The sequence below is a fragment of the Xenopus laevis genome, chromosome 6L (genome assembly GCF_017654675.1).
Source record: "Xenopus laevis strain J_2021 chromosome 6L, Xenopus_laevis_v10.1, whole genome shotgun sequence".
NCBI classification, from domain to species: Eukaryota; Metazoa; Chordata; class Amphibia; order Anura; family Pipidae; genus Xenopus; species Xenopus laevis.
The window spans coordinates 4,442,457-4,456,327 of record NC_054381.1 but is presented as its reverse complement, the minus strand read 5'-3'; the positions used below and the strand labels follow the sequence as shown (position 1 = coordinate 4,456,327).

Sequence of the window (13,871 nt, the reverse complement as noted above, 5' to 3'; positions counted from 1 at the left end):
ATTAATACATGTCCGCTCTTGCCATCCAAGGAATCTAATAGGTCCTATACCAGTGGGACCTTTCCAAAGATACGATTGATCTATCTATAGTCATATCAACTAGACTCGCTGTATTTTCTTATTCCTTGAAGACTTTCACTAGTCATCCTACTGGCTTTCTCAATTCAAAATTCAGAAAACCGTTCAGATGACTAGTAAAACATCTTCGCTCTAGGTCCGTCAAGCTTCTGCACGCATGCGCATGTCACTGTTGTCGCTAGGGATGGGCGAATTTGACCCGTTTCTTTACGCCAAAAATTCGCCGCCTGCGAAATGTCGCAGACGCCCATTAAAGTCTATGGGCGTCAAAAAATTTTATGTTGCGAGGCGAAATTGTTTTGACGCGCGACTTTTTTTTTTGACGCACGCTGCCATACAAGTCTATGGGCGTCATTTTTTCAGCGAAACAAGGCGAAAAAATTCGTCCATCCCTAATTGTCGCTACTGCCTCTCCAGTGTGAATGTTTTGGTGGGCGCAAAGTACATTCTGGACAAAGAAACATTTCTCACATTCTGTACAAACAAAAAGTTTAATCATCATGTAGATATTTTAAAGGTTTCTCCCTGAGTGTATTTCATACAAGATACGAGTACATACATCTTTTGCTACATTCTTTCCAAGTGAATGGTTTCTCTCCTGTGTATATGTCCTATAAGATACGAGGTTTATCATTTAAATAAAGTCTTTGTCACATGTGTAGAAGTTAAAGGTTCACCCACTTGTGTGTTTTCATATGAGATTCAAGGTGACTCTTTCTAGAAAAGCTTCTTCCACATTCTGTACAAGTAAATGGTTTCTCCCCAGTGTGTATTTTCATATGAGATACAAGGCTACCCATCTGAGAAAAGCCTCTTCCACATTCTGTACAGATGAATGGTTTCTCTCCTGTGTGTATTATCATATGAGATACAAGGCAACTTGTTTTAGTAAAGCCTTTGCCACATTTTGTACAAATGAATGGCCTCTCTCCTGTGTGTATTTTCAAATGAGATTCAAGGTTACTCTTTCTCGAAAAGCTTTTGCCACATTCTGTGCAAATGAATGGTTTCTCCCCTGTGTGTAATTTGAGGTGATTAACGAGGCTAATCTTGTGTGCAAAGTGATTCCCACATTCTGTACAAGAGAATGGTTTCTCCCCTGTGTGTATTTTCATATGAGTTACCAGATTATTCTTTTGAGTAAAGTCTTTACCACATTCTGTACAAGTGAACGGTTTCTCCCCTGTGTGTATTTTCATATGAGATACAAGGTGATACTTGTGAGTAAAGCATTTGTCACATTCTGTACAAGTGAAAGCTCTCACTCCTGTGTGTATTTTCATGTGAGATACAAGGCTACTCACTTGAGTAAAGCTGTTGCCACATTCTGTACAAGTGAATGGTTTCTCCCCTTTGTGCATTTTCAGGTGACCTAAGAGGTCAACCTTGTTTGCAAAATGCTCCCCACATTCTGTACAAGTGAATGCTTTCTCTCTGGTGTGTATTTTCATATGAGATACAAGGTGATACTTGTGTGCAAAGTGCTTCCCACATTCTGTACAAGGAAATGGTTTCTCTCCTGTGTGTATTTTCAGGTGACCTAAAAGTCTGTGTTTGTGTGCAAATTCTTTCCCACATACTGTACAAGAAAATGGTCTCTCCCCTGTGTGTATTTTCATATGAGATACAAGATTACTCTTCTGAGTAAAGCCTTTCCCACATTCTGTACAAGAAAATGGTTTCTCCCCTGTGTGTATCGTCATATGAGATGCAAGGTTACGCTTCTGAGTAAAGCCTTTGCCACATTCTGTACAAGTGAATGGTTTCTCCCCTGTGTATATTCCAAAGAGGGTTTGAAGGCTGCTCTCACATGTTTTCCCATATTCATTGGTTCTAAGAGGATTGCTGGCCAAATGTTTCTCCTGTGTTTCCATCTTGTCTTTGAAGGCAACGTCTATTGTTTCCAGTACAAGTACAGAGGTGGGTGAGAAGATGACCAGTCACAGAAGGCTTTCCCACATCCAACAGACCATAAAGCTTGGGAACTCAGTCAGTGATTCTCATTCCATGCACTTGGCTCACACTCAGCCTGGCTTTATACTGAGCCACATTTACACATTCTCCTGTGTTGTACTTTAATGTTCCCTTGAGGCCTTCATTGACTTAATCAGTAGATTTTGATGACTGTTATCCCAAAGCAACAACCTTATGAAAAAGAGAACAGAAGAAGAAACATTAAACACTACAGAGTTATTTAAAGAGGACGTAAAGGCAAAAAAAATGAAATCCCATTTTTACTTTCTTTAATGAAAAATAAATCTATCTCCAATATACTTTAATTAAAAAATGTGTAACGTTTTTATAAGAAACCTGACTGTAGGCAATGAAATCCCCCTTTCGTCTAACTTGCTCTGACGGCTGAGGATAGGAAACTTCAGATGGTCCCTAACTGCTCTGCAGGGAAACGATCAAACTTTCAAATGGCAGAGGGAGTGGCTTTGTTTGTTTCCCTGTAGAGCAGCCGGCGAATGTGAAGAGATTCATATCCACAGGCCCAGTGCAGTCTGTATATTCTGATTATTAATCAGTCTTGCTGTATCGGCTTCTGGCAGATATTATTTGACTTATGCTGTTTTGATAATTTATGATGATCCCTAAGCTTAACTTCCCAACAGCAGCCCAGACCACACTGAGCATGCAGGGTCGGACTGGCCTGCCAGGAAAAACCTGGTGGGCCCCAGCCTTGGTGGGCCTCTAGGCCCTCTTTCTAGGTTATTTGGCATTGCACCAAAAAAATAAAAAATATGTACCAGCCCGGCCAACCAGCCATTAGTTCAAAAAACCAGTTGTTGGCCCCCACCAAATCAGTAGAGCGCCGGTAAAAGCTCTCTGTCCACACGCCCACCGCTCGCATTACTACGAATCTGCCGATAGAGCTGTCTGTTTAACTTACGTAACCCAGTGAATGCTCGGTGCTGAGGGCCCTAATGTTGAGTCATCACCTTCATGTGATTAATGGTGCTATGTTTAATGTTTATGTTTAACCTCTGACCTAGGCACATTTCAAGGAATACATATTCAGTAGTTTAGGTTAATACACATGTACCAATCAGGATATACCATGTTGTGGTGGTTTCTTAAAATGTCAGGATCAGGATCAGCATATAGATTTTTTATTTATCACTGGTCCATGTGTGTAATAAATCTTCTCTGGAGGAATTTGATCTAGAAGATTGGTGGTTTCTTTAAGAGATTGACATTTACATGTTCTCAACAGCCGAGAAGTCAAGCTTAGGTGACCCAGTGACACGAAATGCGCTAGGCGACAGATCAGATGTTATAATAAAGGTATAAATAAAGGTTTTCAATTTTTTATCTACCTACTTTTGGTCTGATCTATATGTGGCCTAACAGAGTGCCTTGCACCAACATTTGTTTATTTGCATACAGATTATCCATGTCCTTGAGCTGAGGGTCTGGGGCAGGAGCACCTGGGACCAATGGTCTACTTTGGCAAGTTATCCTACAAAGATTGGTTATGTTTTGTGCTTAAATGTTTCTGGCCATAGCACTGGTGAACAAAACACGATCACTCATAAAACTGACATATGTAGCCCGGGTCACTCCCTCAAAATTTGACAATATTTGGACCCCATGGATAGATGCCAATCCAACAGTAGCACTCGCTGACTTACCATGCCCAATACAGCCCCAATAGTCGGGCAAAGGTGCTGCTACATTGTATGGATATTGTGGTTGACCTGTTATAAAATTGTTAGGAATATGCTAAACTGTAAATCGACTGTGAATGTCTTTGTTTTGTTTGTTGAAAACAAAATAAAAACTTTAAAAAAAAAAAAAAGTTTCTGGTCAAGCCAAGCTTGGGGCAATTGCAAATCATCAAGCAGAATATTGGGTTTGCATGACACCTAAGATGATGCTACAGGGCTGATTATTATTTATCAGTCTTGTTTAGTCACATTCATATTCTGTATTTCATATATATGGTCCCTGAGCTCTAAATATAACGTGTGTTGCCTATACACTAGATCAGGATTCCCCAACCTTTTCATCCTGTGAGCAATATTCAAAAGTAAAAGGAGTTGGGGAGCATCACAAGCATGAAAAATGTTCTTGGGGTGCCAAATAAGGGCTGTGATTGGCCATTAAGTAGCCCCTAGGTGGATTGTCAACCTACATTGAGGCTTTGTTTGGCAGTACACTTGGGGGCACATTTACTTAGGGTCGAACGATCAAAGGAATAATCATTCGATCGAACGATTAAATCCTTCAAATCGAACAATTCGAAGGATTTTAATCCATCGAAAATCCTTCGATCAGAAATTTGATAGAAATCCTATGGGGACCTTCCCCATAGGCTAACATTGAGGTTCGGTAGGTTTTAGGTGGCGAAGTAGGAGGTCCAAGTTTTTTTAAACAGACAGTACTTCGACTATTGAATGGTCGAATAGTCGACTGATTTTTAGTTCGAATCGTTCGTTTCGAAGTCAAAGTCGTAATCGAAGTAGCCAATTCGATGGTTGAAGTAGCCAAAAAAAAACATTCAAAATTCGAAGTTTTTTTTATTCTATTCCTTCAATCGAGCTAAGTAAATGTGCCCCTTGGCTTTTATACAACCAAAACTTGCCTCCAAGTCTGGAATTCAAAAATAAGCTCCTGCTTTGAGGCCACTGGGAGCAACGTCCAAGGGGTTGGAGAGTAACATGTTGCTCACGAGCTACTGGTTGGGGATCACTGCCCTAGATGGAGATTGGTTTGATTCATAAGATACCAGCTCTCCTGTGTAATCTAGAAGAACTGTGTGGGGGATGGGATAACAGAGGGGACTGATTTTCCTTATCCAGTAACCAGAAGGCAGTGAGGAGAGAGCCCCTCCCCTCCCCCAATTAACGGCAAAGCAGACTAAAAGCAACTTACATAAATACGGGGTCATTGATTGTTGTATGAGGAGTTTGCTCGGTGGTACAAACAGGAGAGAAGAATGGAAGATTGAACGGAAAGCTGAGTCTTCTCTGGACATCATGTGACCTCTCTCTCCTACTGACGTCACACGTGAGCACATAGAGGAGGGGGACATAATGAGATTACCCAGTCCCACTTTGGAGATTTAACTGAGAATGTTATTAATAGGGAATAAAGATAAATATATAGGAAGGTCAGTGATCCCAATGTTATTAATAGGGAAAACAGATAAATATATAGGAAGGTCAGTGATCCCAATGTTATTAATAGGGAATAAAGATAAATATATAGGAAGGTCAGTGATCCCAATGTTATTAATAGGGAATAAAGATAAATATATAGGAAGGTCAGTGATCCCAATGTTATTAATAGGGAATAAAGATAAATATATAGGAAGGCCAGTGATCCCAATGTTATTAATAGGGAATATAGATAAATATATAGGAAGGTCAGTGATCCCAATGTTATTAATAGGGAATAAAGATAAATATATAGGAAGTTCAGTGATCCCAATGTTGTTATTAATAGGGAATAAAGATAAATATATAGGAAGGTCAGTGATCCCAATGTTATTAATAGGGAATAAAGATAAATATATAGGAAGGTCAGTGATCCCAATGTTATTAATAGGGAATAAAGATAAATATATAGGAAGGTCAGTGATCCCAATGTTATTAATAGGGAATAAAGATAAATATATAGGAAGGTCAGTGATCCATGTTATTAATAGGGAATAAAGATAAATATATAGGAAGGTCAGTGATCCCAATGTTATTAATAGGGAATAAAGATAAATATATAGGAAGGTCAGTGATCCCAATATTATTAATAGGGAATAAAGATAAATATATAGGAAGGCCAGTGATCCCAATGTTATTAATAGGGAATAAAGATAAATATATAGGAAGGTCAGTGATCCCAATGTTATTAATAGGGAATAAAGATAAATATATGGGAAGCCAGTGATCCCCAATGTTATTAATAGGGAATAAAGATAAATATATAGGAAGGTCAGTGATATGATCCCAATGTTATTAATAGGGAATAAAGATAAATATATAGGAAGGTCAGTGATCCCAATGTTATTAATAGGGAATAAAGATAAATATATGGGAAGGTCAGTGATCCCAATGTTATTAATAGGGAATAAAGATAAATATATAGGAAGGTCAGTGATCCCGATGTTATTAATAGGGAATAAAGATAAATATATAGGAAGGTCAGTGATCCCAATGTTATTAATAGGGAATAAAGATAAATATATAGGAAGGTCAGTGATCCCAATGTTATTAATAGGGAATAAAGATAAATATATGGGAAGGTCAGTGATCCCAATGTTATTAATAGGGAATAAAGATAAATATATAGGAAGGTCAGTGATCCCAATGTTATTAATAGGGAATAAAGATAAATATATGGGAAGGCAGGTATTTTTTTCCAGAAAAGGTGTCAACCCTAAGTGCAGTATAGTATGAATGCCTAATGTGCAGATATGGAGGCCCCCATGCCAAAACATAGACAGTCAGTTGTGACAGCAACATACGAAAAGAGGGGTGTCGGGCACTCAGAAAGATTTCACAAGGGCCGCCATAAATAAAGTTAAAAATATATAATATTTATTGTAGATTCATTAAAAAACAGGAACAGCATCTCCATTGGCCGTACGCGTTTCATGCCCCCCAGGGCCAATGTAGATACTGTGCCTTTTTTTAATGAATTTACAATAAACAGATATTTCTCACTTTATTTCTAGCGGCCCTTGTGCCGGCCCTTCTGGATCTGAAAATCATGACTAATGCGTTAGTTAAGATTATGGACATAAGGAAGTTTCTACGGTAAAGAGTGGCAAAGAGATCACCAAACAATAAATGTAAAAAAAATTATGTTATAAAATATTTACATAAACGTCAATTATAAAATAAATGAAAGATCTTATGCAACCAAATGATAATATGCAAACGCATATAAATCAAATATACATTAAATATATACTATAAAGACTAGGGGAATTACACAGCCTATGAATACCTCTTTACTTGGGTTCTGTTGTCTGGTCTGTAATATTGGGGTTCCCTCTGATTTAGTCATGTGATCAGTCCTCTCCTGGGCTCTGTGTGAGTCTGCTTTGCCCTACTGTAGTCACACTTATATACAGGGAAGGTTGGCTTCTGGAAGTCTCTCCTGATTGGTGCATTTGATTGATACTATCACTTCTCACTTAGTTACAAGAAGTTATTCATCTAACAATTAGGAGTCTACATGTTTCTATGTCTCTTTTCAGAAATTCATGATTAACTGATTATACATATTTATAGGGATCCAGTCAATGTTGGTTCCAGGGAGCCAGACCCTTTGTTAATGTTAATTGGGGTTTAGGTGTGACACTACAGTTGTCTCAGAACCTTTGTCTTCCAAATTAGTAAAGACTTCTATTGTATAATGTAAAATAAAGACTTTTTGTATTATTCAAAATTTGGACTCCAGGATTCAACTAACTGAGTGACTTTGGTGTTCCGGAGTGGTGCCCACCCGTTATTCAAGGTTTTTGTGTCTTTACATCAAAAAAGTAAAGTGTTTTAAAGTAATAAAAATATAATGTAATGTTGCCCTGCACTGGTAAAACTGATGAGTTTGCTTCAGAAACACTACTATAGTTCATATAAACAAGCTGCCGTGTAGCAATGGGGAAAATTGAAAAAAGGCTATATGGCACAGGTTAACTAATGGATAACAGATAACATTATGTTCCACAGAGCTTATCTGCTATCTGTTGTGTAACCTGAGCCTTTTCTCATTTGAATGGCTGCCCCCATTGCTACACAGCAGCTTATTTATATAAACAATAGTAGTGTTTCTGAAGTAAACACAGCAGTTTTACTAGTGCAGGGCAACACTGCATTATATTTTTATTACTTTAAAACAATTAAAATTTTTGATGTTACTGGTCCTTTAATGGTTCTAGTCATGTTGCAAATTAGATGTAATTAAAATATTACAACTTTTTGAAGGGTTATTAAAGGATAAGATACTGGACTTTATAGCAAATCATAATACTATGAGTTTGTGCCAGCATGGTTTTATGTGTAATAGATCTTGTCAGACTAACTTAATTTCTTTTTAGGAGAAGGTGAGCAGGGACCTTGATTCTGGGATGGCAGTGGATGTGATTTACTTAGACTTTGCTAAAGCATTTGATACAGTGTCACACAGAAGGTTACTGGTTAAATGAAGGAATGTTGGCCTGGAACATAGTATTTGTACCTGGATAGAGAACTGGCTAAAAGATAGACTACAAAGAGTTGTGGTAAATGGAACATTTTCTAATTGGACCAGTGTTGTTAGTGGAGTACCGCAGGGCTCTGTACTAGGTCCCTTGCTTTTCAACTTGTTTATTAATGACCTGGAGGTGGCCATTGAAAGTACTGTTTCTATTTGTGCAGATGAGACTAAATTGTGCAGAACTATAGGTTCCATGCAGGATGCTGACACTTTGCACAGTGATTTGTCTAAACTGGAAAACTGGGCAGCAAACTGGAAAATGAGGTTCAATGTTGATAAATGCAGGTTATGCACTTTGGCAAAAATAATATAAATGCAAGTTATACACTAAATGGCAGTGTGTTGGGAGTTTCCTTAAATGAGAAGGATCTTGTGGTCTTTGTAGATAACACGTTGTCTAATTCTGGGCAGTGTCATTCTGTGGCTACTAAAGCAAATAAAGTTCTTGTATAAAAAAGGGCATTAACTCAAGGGATGAAACATAATTGTGTCTATTTATAGGTCCCTGGTGAGGCCTCATCTGGAGTATGGGGGCAGTTTTGGACTCCAGTCCTTAAGAGGGATATAAATGAGCTGGAGAGAGTGCAGAGACTAAGTGCAACTAAACTGGTTAGAGGGAGGGAAGAGTTAAATTATGAGGGGAGACTGACAAGGTTGGGGTTGTTTTCTCTGGAAAAAAGGCGCTTGCGATGATTTCTTGTACAAGCTGAGTATATATATATATATATGTGAGTGTATGGAGGGGTCAGTGTGTGTATGAATGCTGGGTTTTCATTTGGTGGGGTTGAACTTCATGGACTTTGGTCTTTTTTTAACCCAACTTAACTATGTAACTAAATATTTTTAGAAGGACATTGTTCCCCATTCTGAGCGTGTATATGGTCTCCAGTATGACAGTTTTGGTGCAAAGTGCTTTTTTGTGAAAGAAAAGCTTCTTAAAATCAAGGCAGCTAGAGATTTAATTAGGGAGTCGCATAAATATAACATAATATGTTGATGGCAGATAAGGTGACTCCTTTTAACAACGTTTTTTGCCACATTCTGTACCAGTGTGAATCTTCTGATGTACAACACGTTCATTTTTAGTAAAATTGTAGTGTGTATCCAGGTGATTTGGGGTCGGATCTTATTATAAAAGCTTCTGCCACATTCTACACAAATTGATAATTATTCCCGTGTGGCTTCTAAAGTGAGTATAAAGACCACTCGTATCGGGAAATCTTTAACCAAATACAACACAAATAAATCATTTCTCCCTAGTGTGGCTTTTTAGGTGATTTGGTGTAAAGTTTTATCAACATTCTGTACAAGAGAATGGTTTCTCCCCTGTGTGTTTTTCATATGAGACGCAACGTTAATATTTTGAGAAAAAACTTTGCCACACTCTGTACAAGTGATTGATTTCTCACCCGTATGTATTTTCTGGTGACCTATTCTCCCCTGTGTGTATTTTCATATGAGATACAAGGTGACTTCCTTCAGTAAAGCCTTTGCCACATTCTGTACAGTTGAATGGTTTCTCCCTTGTGTGCATTTTCATATGGGATACAAGGCGACTCTTTTTTCTAAAGCCTTTGCCACATTCTGTACAAGTGAAAGGTTTCTCCCCTGTGTGTATCATCATATGAGATTCAAGGCTACTTCCTTTAGTAAGGCATTTGCTACATACTCTACAGTTGAATGGTTTCTCCCCTGTGTGTATTTTGATAGGAGATACCAAGTTACTCTTGTATGCAAAGTGTTTGCCACATTCTGTACAAGTGAAAAGTTTCTCCCCTGTGTGTATATTCATATGAGATACAAGGCGACTCTTTTCAGTATAACCTTTGCCACATTCTGTACAAGTAAATGGTTTCTCCCCTGTGTGTATTTTCATATGAGATACAAAGTGACTTCCTTTAGTAAAGCCTTTACCACACAATCTGTACAGTTGAATAGTTTTTTCCCTGTGTGTATTTTCACATGACATACAAGGTTACTCTTGTATGCAAAGTGTTTCCCACATTCTGTACAAGTGAAAGGTTTCTCCCCTGTGTGTATTTTCATATGAGATACAAGGCTACTCTTTTGAGTAAAGCTGTTACCACATTCTGAACAAGTGAATGGTTTCTCCCCAGTATGGATTATCATGTGAGATTTAAGGCTACTCTTATTAGTAAAGCCTTTGCCACATTCTGTACAAGTGAATGGTTTCTCCCCTGTGTGTTTGGCCATATGAGATTCAAAGTTGCCCTTTTGAGTAAAGCCTTTGCCACATTCTGTACAAGTGTATGGTGCCCTCCCTGTGTGTAGTTTCATATGAGATACAAGGGTACTTTTTTGAGTAAAGCCTTTGCCACATTCTGAACAAGTGAATGGTTTCCCCCCTGCGTGTATTCCAAAGTGAGTTAGAAGTTTATTTCCAGAAGACAGTGTTTCCCCACAGTCTGTACAAGGGACATTTCTTACTCCCATGTTAGTATTCTGGTGAGGGCTTTTCCAGCATCCTGCACACTCCGGATAGGGCTCCATACTAAAGTCCTGCCCATACTCCTCACTGGCAATAGGTTTTCTTTGTGTCTCCATTCTCCTCTCTTCTGTCTTCTTTCCAGTACAAGTACAGAAGATGACAAGAAGATGTCCAGCCTTTTCCACATCCACATGTGACAAAACAAAGACTTGTGAGCTCAGTCAGTGATCCTCATTCCATGCAGTTGTCTCACACTCCTACTCAGCCTGGGTTTGGCCTGTGCCAGCCTCACACCTTCTTCCTCACTCTGTTGTCCCCTTGTGGCCTTCACACACTCAGCCAGTTTATATTGAGGTCTCTTATCATCAAGCAACAACCTAATAAAAGAAAAACAGAGACATATATAGGAAACAAGACAAACACATATATAATTATAAAGGGAATACAAGTATGTAAAACAATGGCAGAATTATTAATGATATACTGGCATTTGGTACATTTGAGATAAGAAGGTTTATTAACTTATTTGGAACCCCCCATAGATCATCTCTGGTCTGAGTTACAGTTGAGTAGAGGTAGTGACTTAACCTCTCTTCCCAGAATATAGAGCTGTGATTGGCTATCTACATGCAACTGATTTCACAGGAAATATAAAATGTAGTTTCCCATCAGGTCTGCTAATCTGCCATCTTCTTATACACTAAATGGGAATTGGACGGCACCTGTAGGTCCTAATAAATGGTTTGAACTTTTAATTATACTTTTAGGTCATTACATTTGGAGAAAGACTCCCAACTTTTTTGGTTCCTGTTACATGTCTGTGCACCATGGGCTGGGGTGAACTGTGAGTATATTTTTCTCCTTTTACCTTTATTGCCCTTATTATTGGACATTAATTCATAGTGGTGCTGTTATGGGCAATCTGCATCAATTTCGCTATTTTATTGGTACAAAAAAAAATGGTGTGTACCACCAGCTCCCGCTCATCCTAGAAGAGAAGCTGGAAGAGTAAACAGCAAGGGCTTTGGAGAAGTGCACTTTGAAGCAACACTTTTTAGTGTTGGATAATGTGATTGGAAATTTTTTTTAATAATCTCTTTCTCTGTAAAGCAAAATAAGTATGAAAAAAATGTTTTTCCTCTATAAAGTCTTTGGATTGTACGGTTAACAGATCCCTGTAAAGCAACAGGCTGGATATTCCTAATTTAATACATGAGAATATGTCTGACACATGGACAGCCACCATACAAGTGACAAGGCCAAACCTTCGCGTACAAGGGATCGTCAGCTGTGGGAAGACAATTATATACAAAAGAACAGACGCAGACCTGGAGTCTCTTTGTTCTCTCCTGTCTTAGGATCAGTCCACACCAGGCGACCCTGGGAGATTTTCCTCCGTGAGGCAACTTCGGGCGACTACGGATAACGCAGCGCTGCGTGTGCTTTAGCGCAGGTGACTTTTCATTACAGCCTATGGGAAGATGCGCTAAGGCAGTTCGGGGAGATTGTCACCCAGAAGACGAGGCGATTAGTCACCAGGCGACAAAATCTCCCCGAATCTCCTGGTGTGAACTAAACCTTAGAGATGAACAGATTCTTTATTTATGGTAAAATGATTACATAATTTGGTTAATGGTTACATTTGAGGTGGTTTAGGAAGTATTTAGCGTCAGCAAAATTAAGGACAAAATAACTGTTCACCTAGTTATGCACAGCAAGAGCGAATCCTTGAGCAAGGGCTTGTTCAAACGGTTTTATTTGCTCAAACAAAGATAAAATTGATGGTACTTTCCAAAGCTCGGGTCATATTGACATTTGTTGCAGCTCCTGTTTGTCAGAAACCTTACATTTAGGAGCAGATTTATCAAGGATCAAAGTGAAAATTTAAATTTTCGAATTGGAATTTTGAATTTTTAAATTCAAATTTAACTTGATAAAGGGCCCAGAGCCCGAAACATGTTGTGTGAATAAACACTTTTTCAGGAGCTAGTACTGCCTCTGTGGCTTTCCCTCAGTAACCCAAAGCGTTGATCGAATTTTTGGTTTGTTATGGCAAAAACTGTCAAATTCTATAGGGATTTGTTAAAATTCTATTTGAAAAATTCGAATTCGATTTTTGATATTTATCATACACTGGCACTTTAAGAACTTGAATTCGACTATTCGCCACTTTAAACCTGCCAAATTGCCGTTTTACCTTTTGGGAGATGTCCCGGGATCAATTTGAAGTTGTTTGCAGCCTTCCTGATGTTTGAATTTTTTAAATTTGAATCAAACTCAATTCAAATACAATTCGAGCTTGCAGGTCGATCCTGTTCATCCAAGTTTCAAAAATAAGATTTTTTAAATATGTATAAATTTTCTTGTGGCAATTGAAGCATTGAACCTGTGACAAATCAAAAGTTGCTCTTTTCTTTACTCCATTGTATTTGCGGTTTTTGTTGTCTCTCTGTTTCTTAACTCTGTGTAATATCTTTTTGTAGATGTAAAACCATTTCTGATATTCCCGTGACCCCCATAACACTTGCCCCCCACCTCATTGCTCATTATACCCTGAGGGCAGAGACACACTTGGAGATTCGGGGAGATTAGTCGCCGGGTGACAAATCGCCTCTTCTTCAGGTGACCAATCTCCCCAAACTGCCTCCCACCAGCTAGAATCCAAATCTCCGGCGGGATGGCACTCAGAGCACTTTATTTTCCGAAGTTGCCCGAAGTTTCCTTGTGAGGCGACTAATCTTCCTGAATCTTCTCCTCTTTCTCTGCCCTTAAGCTGATCATATGCTGCTGTCCACCTAATTAGGTTACCCCTTCTTTATACTGATCCAAATATTTCTTGATGTCCTCTCTTAACACCTCTTTCTTAATTTCGTCTGTGGTTTTAGGTTGCTTATCACCTTTTAAGGTAGAAACTAAAGTAGTTAAAGGGATACTGTCATGGGAACATTTTTTTCTCAAAATGAATCAGTTAATAGTGCTGCCCCAGCAGAATTCTTTACTGAAATCCATTTCTCAAAAGAGCAAACAGATTTTTTTATATTCAATTTTAAAAAAGTGCATTTATTCACACCGGGAGTTGCAGGGAGTTGCACGGGTACACTGGGGGTCGGGGGCACACTAATAGCAGTGTTAACCTAGTCAC

At 38.6% G+C, this 13,871-nt stretch overlaps 1 protein-coding gene across 4 annotated transcripts; it reads right to left on the bottom strand.

The window, feature by feature from the left end:
- Positions 1–555: 555 nt before the first annotated feature.
- Positions 556–7,143, bottom strand: LOC108719547 (gastrula zinc finger protein XlCGF57.1-like). Of its 4 annotated transcripts, none has more exons than XM_018268480.2 (3): positions 7,030–7,118; positions 4,957–5,076; positions 556–2,223 (listed from the first exon to the last, which is right to left on the bottom strand). In XM_018268480.2, the coding sequence occupies exon 3, from the start codon at positions 1,950–1,952 to the stop codon at positions 744–746; it is 1,209 nt and encodes a 402-aa protein (XP_018123969.1). In that variant the 5' UTR covers positions 1,953–2,223; positions 4,957–5,076; positions 7,030–7,118; the 3' UTR covers positions 556–743. The 4 variants fall into 4 exon arrangements, with proteins under 4 accessions (XP_018123969.1, XP_018123968.1, XP_018123966.1 ...); XM_018268479.2 differs by having other exon boundaries at positions 4,957–5,079; positions 7,030–7,114; XM_018268477.2 differs by lacking the exon at positions 4,957–5,076 and having other exon boundaries at positions 7,030–7,143.
- Between the last annotated feature and the right edge of the window lie 6,728 nt (positions 7,144–13,871).